This window comes from Ammodytes marinus, assembly GCF_949987685.1.
Source record: "Ammodytes marinus genome assembly, chromosome: 16".
Taxonomy (NCBI): Eukaryota; Metazoa; Chordata; class Actinopteri; order Uranoscopiformes; family Ammodytidae; genus Ammodytes; species Ammodytes marinus.
In genome coordinates, this window is record NC_137220.1 from 862,368 (window position 1) to 883,514 (window position 21,147).

At 41.8% G+C, this 21,147-nt stretch overlaps 1 protein-coding gene across 1 annotated transcript in view; it reads right to left on the reverse strand.

The window, feature by feature from the left end:
* LOC307262677 (uncharacterized protein) overlaps positions 1-20,711 on the reverse strand; it is a 30,273-nt gene extending 9,562 nt beyond the window's left edge. The window contains exon 1 of the mRNA XM_080043633.1: positions 20,352-20,711. Within this exon, the coding sequence (XP_079899759.1) occupies positions 20,352-20,618 (267 nt within the window). The 5' untranslated portion in view covers positions 20,619-20,711. The remainder of the gene's footprint in view (positions 1-20,351) is intronic.
* Between the last annotated feature and the right edge of the window lie 436 nt (positions 20,712-21,147).

Sequence of the window (21,147 nt, forward strand, 5' to 3'; positions counted from 1 at the left end):
TCATAGGTAGGACTAGATAAGTTTTTTACTTCCTCCTACCCCCTTTCGAGCATGTCTGTTTTTCTTTTGTTTTTTTTTTAATTCTATTTCTTTGTTTTGCTTTTGTTTGTTTGTTATTTATTCATCAATTTTTTTATTGCATGTTCGAAATAAAGACAATCAATCAATCAATCAATCAATCAATAGTGCAGCTTTAATAACCCTACACCAGTTTGGTAAATCCGGGTTTTATAGATAAAAATTCTCCACTGGTTTTGAAACAAAAGGTTTGAAGACGCTTAACTTCTTGACAAAATAAATCACAGTTTGTAAATCATTTCGATACGAGCGCCCAGGAAAACCTTCCTGACTGACAGAAGCCTTCTGGGAAAAACAGTCATTTGAAATAATTAAAGCCCTACTTCACCAGTTTGAATATGAAGGTGTATTGAATTCTGAGATCCTATGTAGTATAAATGTGCAAAAAAAAATTAAAATCGGTTCATCCTAGCCTGAGAAAAGGCAGAAAGAGTGTTTTTTTAACCATATATTTCTCTTTCTCGTGACATCACAGAAAGAGAAATATAGGGTTAAAAAAAACTTACTTTGTAAATATTACTGTGATGTCACAGTAAAAGACATCACAGTAATATTTACAAAGTAAGTTTTTTTCTCTCTCTGCCTTTTCTCAGGCTAGGATGAACCGATTTTAATTTTTTTTGCACATTTATACTACATAGGATCTCAGAATTCAATACACCTTCATATTTCCACTGGTGAAGTAGGGCTTTAAGGTTCTTATTGTACGGCTTCTGCGATCCTCTTTACGTGTGGTCTGGGCGAAAGTTATTTCTAACAACTTAAATTCTGAGTATTCCTGTAGCACCAGTGTGACGGATCATGTTAAGCTTTCTGTAAATACAATCTACTGCTGTCAGAGGCAGATCGTGTGTGTGTGTGGGTGTGTGTAAGTGTGTGTGTGTGTGTGTGTAAGTGTGTGTGTGTGTGTGAGCCTGTGTGTGTGTGTGTGTGTGAGCCTGTGTGTGTGTGTGTGTGTGTGTGTGTGTGTGTGAGCCTGTGTGTGTGTGTGTGTGTGTGTGTGTGTGTGTGTGTCTGTGTGTGTGTGTGTGTGTGTGTCAGAGGCAGATCCTTGTTGAGGACGAGCCGTCGCCTGCCGATGACAGCAGGATATATTAAGCCCTCTTCAGTGTCTGTCAGGCTCACACACACACACACACACACACACACACACACACACACACACACACACACACACACACACACACACACACACAGGCTCACACACACACACACCTGTCTGTCTCTGTGTGAAGTGCCGATTCTGCACTGCTGGACATCTGAGCCTCTGAACTGTCTCAACAGGATTCACAGCTGATCACAGAGAGGCTTTATGTGAGGTGATGGTTATAGACTGTAACACTTTAATACAATAACATGTTGTAATGTACTACACTAGCCGAGGAGACTTAGTATACTGAACTAAACTGTTTGTGTGACTTCACTTCAGGTCCGCACTGGATTGTGGGTCTGAATCGGCCAAATAGCGTGCTGTTTTCAACACTAACAATTTCGGCCAACAGATTTTTATAATTTTCTTTTTTTGTAAGATATTTTTTGGGCATTTTTATGCTTTATTGACAGTGCAGAGAGACAGAGGTGAAATGGGGCAGAGAGGGGAGTGACATGCAGAGAACGAACGCAGGCGGGAATCGAACCCGGGTCTGCTACTGGGCCCGGCCCGGGAGGGGGACGCCCTACCGACTGAGCTAAAGGCGCCCCCCGATTTTTATAATTTTTTAAAAAACAACACAGAAAGACAGGCACATACAAAAGACAGAATTCGACAAAAACAACATCCAGACATCTGGGTATTTCTAACCATACTAAAATCTGGCCACATCGGGAATCGGGACATCCTAAATCTTTTTTCTACCAAACTAAATAGCAGATAGTCTGGGGACTGGAACGCAGGGCTAATGTGCATGTTAACAATCTTCTTTTATGGTGTTTGAAGTGAGACATTATCAACTCCTTTTGGACAAATGATAAGAACTCAGAAAGAGTTAAGCACTTTGAAACTGAGTATTGAACAGAGGGGAATTTACTGCTGACTCACTTCAGGTCAATGTTAAGTTGTATCAGGCCTGACTGTATCACACACACACACACACACACACACACACACACACACACACACACACACACACACACACACACACACACACACACACACACACACACACACACACACACACACACACACACACACACACACACACACACACACACACACACACACACACACACACACACACACACACACACAGTATGAGTCAAGCCTAAAGTGGGTAAAATATGTTCATGACATCATGGTGCTCCATGTTACTGGTGTGTTTGGACTTTAGGGAAAGAGTGAATCAACCAAACGGCATGAGAGCAGAATCACAGACGCACATTACTACCCTAATACAAGGCCAAGGCAAGCATACAGACACATTACTACCCTAACACAAATGTTAAACAGACTCCACTTATAAAGCTCTTTTCCCTGGTTTTTCACAGACTCAAAGCGCTTTACATTGTTTTGTACACATTCACCCAATCACACACACATTCATACACCGATAGCAGCAGCAGCTACCACGCAGGGTGAAAGCTAACTATCAGGAGCAATTCAGGGTTCAATGTCTTTCCCAAGGACACTTGGACATGTGGCGGGTAGGCGGGGGATCGAACCTCTGACCCTGCACTCCAGAGGCGACCTCCCTGCCCACTTCGCCACTCCCGCCCACAAGGCCAAGGAGAGCATACAGATAGTAAATAATGAGGTGAATATGAAATGGTGAGATGTTTAAAGCTACAGTGTGTAACTTTTTCCACATAAATTAACGTCTACTCTAGATTGACATTGACACAAAGTTGATTAAGCTCCACAAAACTCTCTGTATTTCTCAGTATGGCAGCGTTTACAAACTGGTGTCCCCCCCCCTCCCTCCCCCTGACACTGGTGCAGGAGCTCAGAAAAATCCCCAAGAAGAGCCCACGAAATGTTTCAGTTGTTGATTCTACTGCTCAGAAAAAACCTGGATGTACAGCAGAAGGTATAAAATCCACGTGCCATCACTGAAGGCTTTACCTCATGTAGATGCACCGACAGTCTTTGTTGTAATTACTCAGAATTCCTCATGGGGGGCGACAGAAGCTACGCACTATAGCTTTAAATAAAGATTGAGATGTGCTAAGACATGATGAATCAACACTTTATTACTTTATTTATACTTTATTAAGGATTATTAAGGATTAAAGGAAAAATATAAACAACTTCACTGGCTCCCAATACAGCAACAAATTCAATTCAAGATCTAGGCCAGGCAAAGTAAGGCATTTTGGGGCCAAAAATAGAATAAATTGTAAAAGAATTTTTTTCAGCTCAGATAATTTCTATGAGGTGTCCAGAACAACATACTAAAAGTCCTAAGAAATCCTAGTTGGGGAAATATGTTTAATTCTCATCAATCCGAGATGTGTGCCAATAAGGCGAGACACCAATAAATCCCAATGGGGCAATTTTTTTCCTTTACTCCTATCAAAATGAAACTTTACACAATGAAAGTATCCATGAAAATTTAAATGTTTTGTATTACAAGTTTCTTTGGAAATTTATTTTAATATGCAAATGAGCTATACACTAATCGTACACGCCCAAAATAAACCCAAATAGGCTTAATTTTTTCCTTTACTCCTACCACAATAAAACTTTACATAGTAAAAGTATACTTGAAAAGTAAAACATTTTGTATTACAAGTTTCTTTTTAAATGAATTTGAATATGCACATGAGCTCCACACTTATTGAATATCCAATCATCGTACTGCCAATGGGTGATGGCAATGCTGCTTTTAGACTGGCCTCTAACCTGAAAAACTGCCTGGCTTACCTGCCAGGGGTATAACAGGTGCCTCTCATGAATTAGATTTGTCTCTTCAAATACCACTGCACGCAATTTGATGGCACTACATCCAATCAGAGCAATGAACAATGTGACGTATTAAGCCCTGTTCGTTTAGTGAACAGCGGGGTTAACTGTTAAATCAAACTTTTGCCGCGGTCGGTCAGCAAAACAGAACATTCCTCTTACTTGCTAATGAAAGATTTGCGTGCCGTCTTCCAAATTGTAAAGGGTCGAGGCCCCAGAGCACCATACATAGGGCTCTGGCCCGCCCATATCAGATAGAACCAATTAAAACGCAGCTCAGGATTTCTTGACATATTTAATGAGCTTCAATGGAGAGTGCCCAGACCAACAGGCGCAGCACATTTAATTTGCCAGCGCCTAGTGGCAGGTCTGGAGTTCCAGGCTAGTGCCATTCCCTTTCCTATGCCAAATAGACGAGATGTAGAATCACAGCCTGAAATGGCGAAAAGAAGGAGAAAGAGGAGATTGTCACACACCTTGGGACCAAGTAACTCCTTTGTCTACTTTATGCACCATATCCGTCTTGTTTTTGTTGCTTTCTTTGGTTCTGGTGCCAGAAACAGCTCGTGTGCATTCAGATCAGCATGATGCAACAAGAGTACTAACAAGTCTGTGTCATCACCTACTGAGACTGTGTCTTTTGTTCTGGCAGAGGCAATGGCAGTTTGGACAATGAGCACATCTGCATCGTGCTTTGCATGGTTTGTTATACACCATTTTTATCTTACAAGTTTCTTTGAAAATTAATTTTAATATGCAAATGAGCTATACTCTAATCAAATATAGGCTACCCAAAATATATCCGCATAGGCTTCATTTTTTCCTTTAAAGATCCAAGTGACTGCTGCAGATATTGCTGCGGTTGGTTGCATACACATTCAGTACTTTATGATTCCTCCTATACGTGAACCTATTGTGTATCAGCCACTGGCTCTGTTGCCAGCAGATAACAAAACATCACAGCTGGATGTTTTGTGGAAGACATCCCTACTCCTTCACTCTCAAAGGCCATCATGGTCTGGTATGATGCAGATCCTGCATCTTCTAGATGAACACCCTGGGAGAGCTTCACTAACATTACTTCCAATGATTGATCTTGATCCCAGTGATGAATCCTGCATATACTCAACATTGAGGTTTGTGGCAACTCAAGCTCTGCAGTATGATGTGACCCCTGTTCTGACGTTCGACCAACCCCTTCTGGAAAGCCTTGACCAATATAAGTTAACTTCTAATACAAATGTTTTACTTTTCATGTAGACTTTCATTGTGTAAAGTTTTAATGTGGTAGGAGTAAAGGTAAAAATGAAGCCTATGCAGATATATTTTGGGTAGCCTATATTTGATTAGTGCATAGCTCATTTGCATATTAAAATTCATTTTCAAAGAAACTTGTAAGACAAAAAATGGTGTATCACAAACCATGCAAAGCACGATGCAGATGTGCTCATTGTCCAAACTGCCATTGCCTGTGCCAGAACAAAAGACACAGTCTCAGTAGGTGATGACACAGACTTGTTAGTACTCTTGTTGCATCATACTGATCTGAATGCACACAAGCTGTTTATGGCACAAGAACCAAATAAATTAATGTATAGCTGTCCCCAGACAAATGTGCAACATCACATCTCTCTTCCTGAGATCCTCTGAGATTGTCTTTCCCTTTTGGCATGTCTAATCTGTATGGGTTCACTTGCGTGGGCCTACACTGACCTGGTTTAATCTCTGTTTTATCTGGTGCCGCCCAATTACTTCCCTAAAGATCTCTCATTACATTGGTCCATTTCATCACTCAATTTGGCCCACCTGATTGTGTTTACCTGCTCCATTTAAGCAATGCAGCTCAGGGTTCACAAACTTTTGCACATACAAAAGTTGTCAAATAATTAATTTTTTATCAGTTTTAACAATTGATTTCCGGTAAAGAAAAATGTGGAATTGATAAACAAAAATCTGTTATTTCATATAAAAAATACTGGTATTGATAAAAATTAATTAATGATAGTCAAAATAAATACAATTCCAAAAGGCGAGTTAATTGGTCCCAAGGTGTGTGACAATCTCCTCTTTCTCCATGCCATTTCAGGCTGTGATTCTACGTCTCGTCTATTTGGCATTGGAAAGGGAATGGCACTGAAAAAAGTAAAAAATGACACTAGCTGGGGGGGGTGGGGGGGTGGGGGGGGGATCTAATTCATGAGAGGCACCTGTTATAAGTAAGCCAGGCAGTTTTTCAGGTTAGAGGCCAGTCTAAAAGCAGCATCGCCATCACCCATTGGCAGTACGATGATTGGATATTCAATAAGTGTGGAGCTCATGTGCATATTCCAATTCATTTAAAAAGAAACTTGTAATACAAAATGTTTTACTTTTCATGTATACTTTTACTATGTAAAGTTTTATTGTGGTAGGAGTAAAGGAAAAAATTAAGCCTATTTGGGTTTATTTTGGGCGTGTACGATTAGTGTATAGCTCATTTGCATATTAAAATACATTTTCAAAGAAACTTGTAATACAAAACATTTAAATTTTCATTGATACTTTCATTGTGTAAAGTTTCATTTTGATAGGACTAAAGGAAAAAAATAGCCCCATTGGGATTTATTGGTGTTTCGCCTTATTGGCACACATCTCGGATTGATGAGAATTAAACGTATTTCCCCAACTAGGATTTCTTAGGACTTTTAGTATGTTGTTCTGGACACCTCATAGAAATGATCTGAGCTGAAAAAAATTCTTTTACAATTTATTCTATGAAAAACGCTATTTTGCCTGGACTAATCCTGCTCATCACCTACAAAGCCCTCAATAACCTTGCCCCCCCCTACCTCACCGACCTCCTCAAACGTCACTCCCCCACTCGCCAACTCAGATCATCTGACACCAACCTTCTGACCCCCATCACAAGATCAAAACACCGCACCCTGGGAGACAGAGCTTTTGCCATTTCTGCCCCAACCCTCTGGAACTCCCTCCCCCCAAACATCCCAAACTCAGACTCCATAAACTCATTCAAAAGCCAACTCAAAACTCACCTCTTCAAGAAAGCATACGACCCCTGACTCCACCCATACCACACCTGACTCTATTTTTGAATTTGTTTCGTGTTTTTCTTTTTCTTTTCTTTTATGTATATTCTATGCAATGTAAAGCGTCTTTGAGTGACCTACAAACAAGCGCTATATAAAACCTATCAATTATTATTATTATAAGATTATTACAATCTGAATCTATATAAGGCTAACCACATTCCCACACTGTCAAAGTCAAATGATATTGTACAGGGCTGTTATTTAGGAGGAAGAGCTTCGGTCTGAACTGGTCTGAGACATCCAGACCGCTTTCGTTTCCTGGTAAAAATATCTGTAACATTACACGCACTCCTTCACTTTCAGGAGCAGTTTTAGCTCTGGTTCCTCCTCCCAGTAACCATGAGGTCTCTGGTTCCTCCTCCCAGTAACCATGAGGTCTCTGGTTCCTCCTCCCAGTAACCATGAGGTCTCTGGTTCCTCCTCCCAGTAACCATGAGGTCTCTGGTTCCTCCTCCCAGTAACCATGAGGTCTCTGGTTCCTCCTCCCAGTAACCATGAGGTCTCTGGTTCCTCCTCCCAGTAACCATGAGGTCTCTGGTTCCTCCCAGTAACCATGAGGTCTCTGGTTCCTCCTCCCAGTAACCATGAGGTCTCTGGTCCCTCCTCCCAGTAACCATGAGGTCTCTGGTCCCTCCTCCCAGTAACCATGAGGTCTCTGGTTCCTTTTCCCAGTAACCATGAGGTCTCTGGTTCCTCCTCCCAGTAACCATGAGGTCTCTGGTTCCTCCTCCCAGTAACCATGATGTCTCTGGTTCCTCCTCCCAGTAACCATGAGGTCTCTGGTTCCTCCTCCCAGTAACCATGAGGTCTCTGGTTCCTCCTCCCAGTAAGAGTAGCAGCTAACATAACATGAACGCTAGCCCTGCGTTCCAAATCTCCTCCTCTTTCTTTTCTCTATTCTACATTCTACATCTGACCATAAGAATAATCTAGTTAAGATGTCAACCTTCCACCACAGCAGAATGAGCTGCAGTGTTGTGATATAAGACATTCTTTCCTCTATAACCAGGCCAGGCCGAGCTGTAACCCTTTCAGATCCCAAACCGGAGCACAAGGCAGATGGCAAGCAACCAATTACATTTACTCACGTTACTGTAATCGAGTCGTTTTTGGGTACTCTTACTTTTACTTGAGTAGGATATTTTAGTACTATTCCACCTCTTGATCTATCTATCTATCTATCTATCTATCTATCTATCTATCTATCTATCTATCTACCCTTCTATCTATCTATCTATCTATCTATCTATCTATCTGTTGTGATTGTTATATAATTATGATATTAACGTGCCCCCTGTCCAGTCATTGTGTTGTGACCGTGTCAAACAGGGAGTGACTGGGTGCGATGGGGGAAATACCAGCGCTGCTCTGCCAGAGATCCAACAAGGAAAGAGTTGAGTGAGTCAGCGACACTCGGCCGCTAACGCACTGATCACATGAGTCAGAGGAACAGATGCATCATGGGACTTATTCCAAAAACACGAGGTTATTCACATCCACACGAGGCTCCAGCAGGACAGAAATACATGTCAAAGAAAGGGGCGTGTATACTAGGGCCCACTGTAGCTATAGCAACATGCCCGTTTACAGAGCCTAGGCTGTGTATTACTATTAACACTGGATTCTTTTTTCCAGCTCACACACAGTACAGACAGGTAGTGGATCATGAGGAGATATTCACTCAGTACAGACAGGTAGTGGATCATGAGGAGATATTCACACAGTACAGACAGGTAGTGGATCATGAGGAGATATTCACACAGTACAGACAGGTAGTGGATCATGAGGAGATATTCACACAGTACAGACAGGTAGTGGATCATGAGGAGATATTCACACAGTACAGACAGGTAGTGGATCATGAGGAGATATTCACTGATTTTGACAACAAGCGTTCTCCAGAATCACTGACTACACCTTTAAGTTGCTGCACAGACTCACATTGACTCACATTGACTCACACTGACTCACAGGAACAGATGAATCATGGGACAAAAGAAACGTTGGAAAGTGACGAACACATCTTGAGAGCGCAGCAACAAATGACTTTAAAGTCCTTCTACTCAAACACAAACCTCCACTGACACAGTCACATGTTTACAGATTCAGGAGCGGGGCGCTGAGGCCGCCATGTTGCACCGCCATGTTTCTACAGTAGCACAGAACGGACAAACTTAACGGCCTTATTTGGGTCACTAACATTTTGGGAGCGAATAAACTGGATATCTATCTATCTATCTATCCATCCATCCATCCATCCATCCATCTATCTATCCATCTATCCATCTATCCATCTATCCATCTATCCATCTATCCATCTATCCATCTATCTATCTATCTATCTATCTATCTATCTATCTATCTATCTATCTATCTATCCATCCATCCATCTATCTATCTATCTAACTGTAATGTGTGGAGTTAGTTTCATGATAGTAAAGCATCTATCTATCCATCCATCCATCCATCCATCCATCCATCTATCTATCTATCTATCTATCTATCCACACAGACATGCCCAGCCTATCTCCACCTCTGTCCTGGCCAGATTCCAGCCCCTCTAACACAATCTTTCCCCCGTCCAAACCTTCACTAACTCTCTCACACTCACTCGTTGCCCTTATAAGGAGCTGCTGAATGTCTGTGTGCTGGGTTTAACAGAATGACCCGTTAAAAACAGCTCATAATGATCCATATATACTCTGACCGTTCTGAAAGGCCTTTTAGACCCAGCCCATTCTGTCTGCTATGTAGTGAATGAGCTGGCTTGTCCCTGTGTGTGTGTGTGTGTGTGTTTGCTTGTGTGTGCGTGCGTGTGTGTGCTTTGTGTGTGTGTGCGTGTGTGTATGTGCTTTGTGCGTGTGTGTGTGTGCTTTGTGTGTGTGTGCGCTTTGTGTGTGTGTGTGTGTGTGTGCTTTGTGTGTGTGTGCGTGTGTTTGCGTGCGTGCGTGTGTTTGCATGTGTGTGTGTGTGTGTGTGTATGTGCTTTGTGTGTGTGTGTGTTTGCATGTGTGTGTGTGTGTGTGTGTGTGTATGTGCTTTGTGTGTGTGTGTGTGTGTGTGTTTGCATGTGTGTGTGTGTGTGTGTGTGCAATGCATCAATGACACGTCCTCTTTCCTTATAAGGTTGTAGGTCAGGTTAGAGGTGGGCTGAGCCAGCAGTAACTTTAGCTCAACATGCTAAGAACATTTAAATGTCAGCGGGCGTATCGGGCAGCAGCTGCGTGTGACAGACACGTGTACACAGGGAGCTGTATAATGTGTGTGTGTGTGTGTGTGTGTGTGTGTGTGTGTGTGTGTGTGAGTGTGTGTGTGTGTGTGAGTGTGTGTGTGTGTTTGAAGTGTGTCTCTGTAGGGTCCGGGAGATATTTAGGCTGCGTTCTAAATCTCATACTCTTTCTTTTATTCTACATACTACATCTGATCATAAACAGAATCTAGTTAGCATGCAGTATGCTACAACTGGGACATACTTTAACTTATTTATTTCATCCCAACATGGCTCCTTGATCTTGCCTCTTGCTTATATATCCGTCTCATCTCTGGTTGTTTTCACTGGGAGGCTCCGTCGATGTGACGTCACTTCCGGTGCGCACTGGATTGTGGGTCAGAACCTCCATAAAGCTGCTGGTTTCAACACTAAAAATCTCCACCGGATGTAGTAGGACATCTGGGTATTTTTAAGCATACTAAATCTGACCACAATAATTAGGACATCCTAAATCTTTTTCTACCAAACTAAATAGCAGAAAGTGATTTGCATTTGTATCTTGTATGTGTGGACTCAGTCGTTGAGATGCCATTTGCTATTTGGGGAAGTAGCTAGGGCCAAATGAGCCTGTGCCCCTGTATGCATACAGTACATACATGTCTTTATGCTTACGATGCTAATAATACCGGCACACACACGTCTAGACAGGTGTAGTATGTCATTGTGCATAACACCAGGACTCTAAATACCTCGGCACTTAAAGGAGCAGTCAGTGATTCTGGAGAACGCTTATGGTGAACGCTTTTTTTTGTCAAAATCGGTGAATATCTCCTCACAATCCGCTAGCTGTCTGTACTGTGTGTCTGTGTGTGTCTGTGTCTGTGTCTGTACTGTGTGTGTCTGTACTGTGTGTGTCTGTACTGTGTGTGTCTGTGTCTGTACTGTGTGTGTCTGTCTGTCTGTACTGTGTGTGTCTGTGTCTGTCTGTACTGTGTGTGTCTGTGTCTGTGTCTGTCTGTACTGTGTGTGTCTGTGTCTGTCTGTACTGTGTGTGTCTGTGTCTGTCTGTCTGTCTGTACTGTGTGTGTCTGTGTCTGTGTCTGTCTGTACTGTGTGTGTCTGTGTCTGTCTGTCTGTCTGTACTGTGTGTGCGCTGGAAAAGCCTCTAGGCCTAGACTCTGTAAACTAGTATGTTAACAAAGGGAAAGTAAACGAAGAGGCCAAACCCAGCTAGCAACATGCCCGTTTACAGAGCCTAGGCTGTGTATTAACCCCGTTTACAGAGCCTAGGCTGTGTATTAACCCTGTTTACAGAGCCTAGGCTCTGTATTAACACCAGTTTACAGAGCCTAGGCTGTGTATTAACCCTGTTTACAGAGCCTAGGCTGAGTATTAACCCTGTTTACAGAGCCTAGGCTGTGTATTAACCCTGTTTACAGAGCCTGGGCTGTGTATTAACCCTGTTTACAGAGCCTAGGCTGTTTATTAACCCTGTTTACAGAGCCTAGGCTGTGTATTAACCCTGTTTACAGAGCCTAGGCTGTGTATTAACCCTGTTTACAGAGCCTAGGCTGTGTATTAACCCTGTTTACAGAGCCTAGGCTGTGTATTAACCCTGTTTACAGAGCCTGGGCTGTGTATTAACACTGTTTACAGAGCCTGGGCTGTGTATTAACACTGTGTACAGAGCCTAGGCTGTGTATTAACCCTGTTTACAGAGCCTAGGCTGTGTATTAACCCTGTTTACAGAGCCTAGGCTGTGTATTAACCCTGTTTACAGAGCCTGGGCTGTGTATTAACCCTGTTTACAGAGCCTGGGCTGTGTATTAACCCTGTTTACAGAGCCTAGGCTGAGTATTAACCCTGTTTACAGAGCCTGGGCTGTGTATTAACCCTGTTTACAGAGCCTAGGCTGTGTATTAACCCTGTTTACAGAGCCTGGGCTGTGTATTAACCCTGTTTACAAAGCCTGGGCTGTGTATTAACCCTGTTTACAGAGCCTGGGCTGTGTATTAACCCTGTTTACAGAGCCTAGGCTGTGTATTAACCCTGTTTACAGAGCCTAGGCTGTGTGTCAGCTTCAGCGAGAACAAAACTCTCTGTGTGTGAGACGCATAAACAGACTTCCTTTATGTGGAGAGATGTCCCATCATGCATTGCTGCTTTGCTGTGTGTGTGTGTGTGTGACTCTGTATATGACTGTGTGTGTGTGTGTGTGTGTGTGTGTTTGTAGTGTGTGTGTGTGTGTGTGTGTACGTGCGTGCGTGTCTCTGTGTGTGTGTGTGTGCGTATATCTCTGTGTGCGTGCATCTCTGTGTGTGTGTGTGTGTGTGTTTGCCTGCACGTGGTTGTGTGTGTTTGCCTCTGTGTGTGTGTGTGTGTGTGTGTGTGTGTTTGCCTGTGTGTGTGTGTGTTTGCCTCTGTGTGTGTGTGTGTTTGCCTCTGTGTGTGTGTGTGTTTGCCTCTGTGTGTGTGTGTGTTTGCCTCTGTGTGTGTGTGTGTTTGCCTCTGTGAGTGTGTGTGTGTGTGTGTGTGTGTGTGTGTGTGTGTGTGTGTGTGTGTTTGCCTCTGTGTGTGTGTGTGTGTGTGTGTGTGTGTGTGTGTGTGTGTGTGTGTGTGTGTGTTTGCCTCTGTGTGTGTGTGTTTGCCTCTGTGTGTGTGTGTGTTTGCCTCTGTGTGTGTGTGTGTGTGTGTGTGTGTGTGTGTTTGCCTCTGTGTGTGTGTGTGTGTGTTTGCCTCTGTGTGTGTGTGTGTGTGTTTGCCTCTGTGTGTGTGTGTTTGCCTCTGTGTGTGTGTGTGTGTGTGTGTGTGTGTTTGCCTCTGTGTGTGTGTGTTTGCCTCTGTGTGTGTGTGTTAGAGATACAGGCAGCCTGCGACCTCTCCGAGGCTCTGATAACCCTCAGTGTCGCGCTGGGCGGGACTGAGCTGCTCTCTCTAGATTTATGTCAGAGATACTTTACAGTGAAGCAGAAGGCCGATTTATATTTGGCTCAGAGCAGTGTGTGTGTGTGTGTGGGGGGGGGGGGGGGGCTACCTCAAAACTGGGGGGTCTTTGGAGGATTTGTTACCCTTATTTTAATCTGTTGTGGTGAAATTTCTTACTCAAATTAAAAAAATTTCTGCATTTTTTTATTTTATCAGACAGTGTGTAGAGACAGAGATGAAATGTGTCAGAGAGGGGAATGACATGCAGAGAACGACCCGGGCTGGATTCTAACCCGGGTCTGCTGTGAAGAGGACTGAGACTCTATGGAGGGGGGTGCGGGGGGGGGGGGGGTCTAACCACTACACCAGGAGCAGCCCCCAAACAGTGAATTTTTATTACATTTCTGTTTCAGGGTTGGAACTACAGATGACGATACAAAAGACTACAATACCCAAGATGCATTGCAATAACTAAATAAAAAGAAGCTAAACGTCACACATTACACACACACACACACACACACACACACACACACACACACACACACACACACACACACACACACACACACACACACACACACACACACACACACACACACACACACACACACACACACACACACACACACACACACACACACACACACACACACACACACACACACACACACACACACACACACACACACACACACACACACACACACAGAAAAACTTAAACTAAATACGTACTATATACGTACGGGGACTGGAACCATGTTGTAAATCAGACTGAAACCTCTCAACATGTTAAATGAAATGTGTTTTGTTCATTCATGTTCTCAGAATGGACTAGAATAACTCTGTTGATCAAGTGCCCATTACTTTGGGTTGTGCAACTGTGTGTTGTCTCTCTCTCTCTCTCTCTCTCTTGGAGGGACAGAGATGAAATGTGTCAGAGAGGGGAATGACATGCAGAGAACGACCCGGGCTGGATTCTAACCCGGGTCTGCTGTGAAGAGGACAGACAGACAGACAGACAGACAGACAGACAGACAGACAGACAACGACCCGGGCTGGATTCTAACCCGGGTCTGCTGTGAAGAGGACTGAGACTCTATGGAGGGTGTGTTTAACCACTATACCATGACCACACCCCATTTTTCAATGTTTGTAAATGGTTCGACAAAGAAGTCACAAAGCTGCTGAATGAATATTATATATACACTAGTTAAAACAGTGACATGTGACTTTACAAACAGACTTGTGCAACCGACTCAGTGGTGGACCAATCATTAGCAGGATGAAATAACACACACACACACACACACACACACACACACACACACACACACACACACACACACACACACACACACACACACACACACACACACACACACACACACACACACACACACACACACACACACACACACACACACACACACACACACACACACACACACACACACACACACACACACACACACACACACACACTACATCTATCAGACATGGGACACCGTGTACATGCACAGGTGTAAATATAGGATTCCTATTTGACGCCAAATATAGGCGTTCAGCTCGACGCATGTTCAGACGTTTCATCAGGAAAGCAAAAGGTCAAAACCAACGGACACGTGGCCTGCGTTCTGAATCTCACACTCTTTCTTTTCTCTATCCTACATACTACATCTGACCATAGAAAGAATCTAGTTAGGATGCAGTAGGCATACTATTGGGACATACTTTTACTTATTTATTTCATCCTAACATGGCTCCTTGATCTTGCCTCTTGCTTTTATATCCGTCTCATCTCCGGTTGTTTTTTCATACGGAGGCTCCGTCGATGTGACGTCACTTCACGTGCACACTGGATTGTGGGTCAGAATCGCCCAAATAGGATGCAGTTTTCAACAAGAATCAGGACATCCTAGATCTGTTTCTACCAGACTGAATAGTAGAGAGTACTGGGAATGGAACGCAGCCCTAAAGACTAAACCCTCTTTAAACCTCGTCTGAAATAGTCACAATCAATATATGACATCAGAGTTTGTTCTCTCAATGAGCTCTTACAAAAATCTGATCGAAAATTAATGTTCTATGGGGGCGCAGTTGGTAGGGCGTCCCCCCCCTTAGCGCAGTTGGTAGGGCGTCCCCCCCCCCCCTTAGCTCAGTTGGTAGGGCGTCCCCCCCCCCCCTTAGCTCAGTTGGTAGGGCGTCCCCCCCCCCCCTTAGCTCAGTTGGTAGGGCGTCCCCCCCCCCCCTTAGCTCAGTTGGTAGGGCGTCCCCCCCCCATGGGCCCTTAGCTCAGTTGGTAGGGCGTCCCCCCCCCCATGGGCCTCGGCCAGCAGCAGACCCGGGTTAGATTCCAGCCCGCGGTCGTTCTCTGCATGTCACTCCCCTCTCTGCCCCATTTCAACTCCGTCTCTACACTATCAATAAAGCATAAAAATGCCCCAAAAAATATCTTAAAAAAAAAAGAAAATTAATGTTCATAAATATTATAAAAGTGTGTCTAAATAAACCCCATCTTTTTACTGTTTAGACTCTAGGCAAGGCTAGTTTATTTATATAGCACAATGCAGACACAAGGCCACTCAAAGTGCTTTACAGAGGCAATACATGAAACACATTAGAAGACATTTAAAAGAGAATGAAAAGAAGTAAAACATTTAAATAAAATAACATGTACAGGTTAAAATGTGACCAAACTCATTCATTGTTTTTATAGAACGTTCGGTCAGAAAACTGAACCGTGATTGGTTCAAAATACTTATTGTGTCATAAGAACCAGAGCATAGCCCACAGCCTCATCTAAACTGAACCTCTGTAAAGTTTATCAAACTTAAATGACAATATCTTTAATGTGGATTGATGAATATGCCTATAACTCTTTTCAGATGCTTACTATCATGAAACTAACTCCACAGACAGACAGACAGACAGACAGACAGACAGTTAGACAGACAGACAGGTACAGGGGCTTTAGCTGGGTCTAGATTATACAGAAATGATTATCATGTCAGTAGTAGCATTCAAACGCTTCCTCTAAACCCTTGAGCAAACAGCTGCAAACAGGCGACTGTGTTTGAACAAAGAAAGGTCAATGTCGTGTCCGTCAATGATTGTCTCGCGTGGGAACAATCCAAACTTTACACAGACCAGGGGAACGTTACGTCTGCAAGCTGCAGAAGAACAGTCCATACTACACACTACTGTTTTAATGCTAGTATGGATATCTATCTATCCATACTACACACTACTGTTGTAATGCTAGTATGGATATCTATCTATCCATACTACACACTGCTGTTGTAATGCTAGTATGGATAGGGGCGTATCTTTTTATAGAATACACAATGTAGCGCTTTTTGTAAACTTTTTTATCCTGTGTACTTATATCATATCTTGTTGTCCTCTGAATGTTTGACCCCATGTCTAGATATTATTGTGTCTTGTTTAGTTTATTTATTGTTCTTACCTGCCCAGGGACTACAGGTGGAAAACATTAAAGGAATACTTCACCCATACGGAACCAGCGTTCTATCATTATAAAATCACTATTATAATATAATGAATGAGGTTTTTCTTCCCTCAGTCTTCCCTCAGTCTTCCCTTGGCCCAGCTGTCCTGTTAATCCTAACCCTTACTGTGATGTCACAAGAAGGAAAATGTAGGGTTAGACAGTGAGACCATAAAACACTCTTTTTGCCTTTTCTCAGGCTAGGATGATCCGATTTCATTTTTTTTTTGCACATTTATACTACATAGGATCTCAGAGTTCAATACACCTTCATATTCCCACCAGTGAAGTAGGCCTTTAAGTTGCTAAAACCTGGTACAATGCATCTCTCTCCTTGCTCTAAACAAGGTTAATGTTTCTGTTGTACATTGTTTAAATAAAGTTACAAGGGACCATAATGTCTACAAGCTTTCTCACAGGGGACCATAATGTCTACAAGCTTTCTCACAAGGGACCATAATGTCTACAAGCTTTCTCACAAGGGACCATAATGTCTACAAGCTTTCTCAGAAATAAGATGATCAATCTGTCAATCAATTAAGGCAAAAACATGTTTTTTTCAAGCACTGATCAATGTATAGATTTGTCTACTTATCTTCCATAACATGTCTTCTTTCTTTCATTCATTCTCTCTCTCTCTCTCTCTCTGTCTCTCTCTCTCTCTATCTCTCTCTGTCTCTCTCTCTCTGTGTCTCTCTCTCCCTCTCTCTTCCATAACATGTCTTCTTTCATACTAGTATAAATCAAAGGTCCAACATGTACATTCAGGTGTTTATTTGACTAAACCTTGTCTGTTTGCGTCTGTATATTTCTCCTATACAACCATCTTTAACGCTCTTTATCTCAAATTTTTCCAATACTCTGAATCAAAAATCTCAACTTCTAAAGCACTTACATCAACTAAACTTTCCATAATCATTCTCAGCACTATTCTGAAGGTTATTACAGAAGGATGAAAACACTCTGGACACTGATATGTTCTAAAAAGTTAAAGAAAGATCGTAACTCTGGCTTTTATCCAACGTCTAGACTTTTGTTTTTCAAAAAGATGCAAATGTATATGCATAATTAATGACCAATTTTGCATATTGCTTCAAACATAATTGGAAAAATTATATATATATATTTTTTAACCTTTATTTCTACAGGTAAATCCTACTGAGACCGAAGACTCTTTTACAAGGGAGACCTGTTTTCCTTTCCCACGTTACCATTCACACACACATTCACACACCGATAGCAGCAGGCTAACTATCGACATTCACACATAGCCAACATGTTTGAAAAAAAAAAAACATTTATGCCGGCAGTGTGTGTGTCCATTCCTCACTTTCCCCATTAAGGTCGAGACATCGAGAACAAACTCGTATCAAAGATCACAGTAAGCAGCAAAATGAACCTTCACGTGTCAGCAGAACAAGCTCTGATTCAACCCTCTGTGCATTTAGCCCCTACACAACAACTAGCAACATCACCATGAATCTAATTTCAACCATTAAAGCTGGGGTGGAGGATTTGGGGAGAAAGTAGCAGTTGGGATAGAGATTCAAATCCAAATACCTCAACCGCTCCACTTGTTCTCTTTGGTCCCTCCCCTATGGTCCCTCCCTGACACGCTCTACACCAACAACGTCGTGCCAAAGTGAATGGACAGTCCCAACAGCCAATAAGAACAGAGAATCGGTGGCCTCGCTCTGATTGGTCAAAGTGTACAGCTCATGTTAACTTGGACCAATCAGAAATCACGTACCCCAGCTGTAAGGATACGAACTTCAAAATATAAAATAAAATCCCGTTTCCGTTGCTTCATGCTGTATTGAATAAAACATTCTCCGGTGTGTGCGTGTACATCAGTTTTTATGCTCTGTAAACGGGTGTGTAAACAGAAGGGGCTCGGACCGACCAAGCAAAGCTAGCAACAGTCAGCAGTACGTTTATATGACGTTAGAGAAAAACTATCTATCGTGTTAGTCCGACTGAAACCGGACTTTTAAAAACACATTTGAACATGTTCGTCCGGTTCAACTCGTAGGACACTGAACTGAATCAGCTGGATATAGCGTGCATCTCTTAAAAACAAGGGAACTTTCAGCTTTTGTTAATTCTAGCACCCCCCTTTGGACAAAAGCGGTAGTGTTTTTACCACGCCAGCTGTTGTTCCTGGGTGAGCGTATACCCACGACAAAGGCATTAAGAAAAACTATAGAAAAATATCATTCTTTTGATTAATAAATCGCTCTGAAAATACACATAGAAAGTGAGACAATAAGACGGTCAATATTTAAACAAGTGTTGAAGCACAATACTAATCAAAACAAAAGTATGAGCTGATCAGTAGCTTATGTAGCGGTAGCATTGTCGCTAGCTACGGTGGATCGGCCCAATTCCTTTTGTTTACATAGCAGTTTACAGAGCCTAGGCTGAGTATTAACACACACACACACACACACACACACACACACACACACACACACACACACACACACACACACACACACACACACACACACACACACACACACACACACACACACACACACACACACACACACACACACACACACACACACACACACACACACACACACACACACACACACACACACACACACAGCGGATCGTGAAGAGATATTCACGTGCTTGATTGAACCCTTTAAGCTACACGACAAACATTCCCGCATCCATTTATTTTTAAGTAAAAACAATCAAAATCGGGCTTTGAATTTCTTTACTCATTTTATCAGTTATTAATTTATTTATTTATTTATTGGGAAAAATATGTTTTGTGTAATCTGTCAAATGTAAAAAAAAAAAATAAAAAAAGTAAAGTTAATTTTTATTTATCACAGGTGACTTTTAAAAACACTATAGTTTGATTAATTAATTACTCCAGCTCTGGCCGGCCTACATACTAAACCTCTCGGATAATTAAATTTTTGGGGAGTGGGGGGGTGGGGGGGGTGTTAGTTTGAATTAATATCAGTAAATTCATTGATTTGTGAAGTTTGATAGAAAAATAATCCAGAAATAAAACAATTGCTTTGAGACCAAAAAAAATAAATAAAAAAATAAAACGGAATACATCTGTACAATCCTATGCAGACCTACTGGTAATTTGGAGGTTATAACACAAAATAAGAAATCTCAAGTCACCTGCAAGTTTAACTTTCAAGAAAATAAATATAAATTATATATTTGATTATCTATCTGTTTAGCAAGTTCTTTCTTATTTTCATAATAAATACAAATTAAATAAAGAAAACGTTTTAAAATAAAAAATAAAAATCACTCTATGACCGTTGACATGTTTAAAAATAATCCCAGAGGAAAAGATGACTTCTTGAAATGTGTTAAAAAAAAAATAATAATAGTATAAAATATAATTAGAAAAACATAATAAATTGTTTTATTCTCTTCAGGTAAAACAATTAAAAATACGATAAAAAAATAAAATAAATATCTTTAATTTTATTTTATTTTTTACAAATTTTTGAGATTAATAATCTAATTTATTTTCTTATTTTTAGACAAAATAAAAAACTAAAAAGTCCTCAGAGTAAAACGTAAACAACACAATCCTCCATTAACCCTCAAAAAACACGTCATAAAACAAAATGGATTGATTTGTATTCTTACCTTGACTTCTGGAACCTTTTCAGCGGCTCTGATCGTTTCTACAACCGGCGCAGGAGGCTCTATTTTCGGGGAAGCTACTGGCTCATATACGGTCGGTTTTCCCAGGGCTCTGGATGGAGGAATGTCATCCCCGTAGCTGACTTTGCCCTTCTTCGGCGCTTTGGCTGCAGCTGGGTCGGGCTTCTTGTTCAGATATTGAGACGCGAAATAAATGGCAACGGCTGTGAAAAAAAGCGCAGGAACTATGACTGCTGGGTCCAACTCCATGATGAGAATAAATGTAGAAAAAAGTTAAAGATATAAAAGGTGTGTGTGTGTGTGCGTGTGTATGTGTGTGTGAGGGTGTGTTAGTCAGTCTGCAGCCGCACACACACTGAGCTGCGTCTCGCGTCTCCTCACAAACACAATCTAGCACCAACAGCTGACAGGAAACAGCTGTTAGGGAGCACAGGGAGCGTCCCTTCAGAATAAAATACATGTCTTACTTATGGGCTTAGTTTTAAGGCGAGACAATGCAAGTGAACAGGGTTAAACATAGACACAATACATTATTATGTCTATGGGGTAAAATGTTTAACTTCATGAAACGTTGCCAGCTGATTATTGACATTCAAATACTCATGACAATAAACTGCTGTTAACTCACACAGGGAGCTTTACTTCAAAATAAAAGCCCTGTCTTACTTATTTAGGCTTTACGTTTCTCAGAATTCAATATGAAAAGTGTTTTTGAAACGAATTCAGACACTAAACGAATATAAGTTCAATCAAATAATTTAATAATTTATTTATTTGA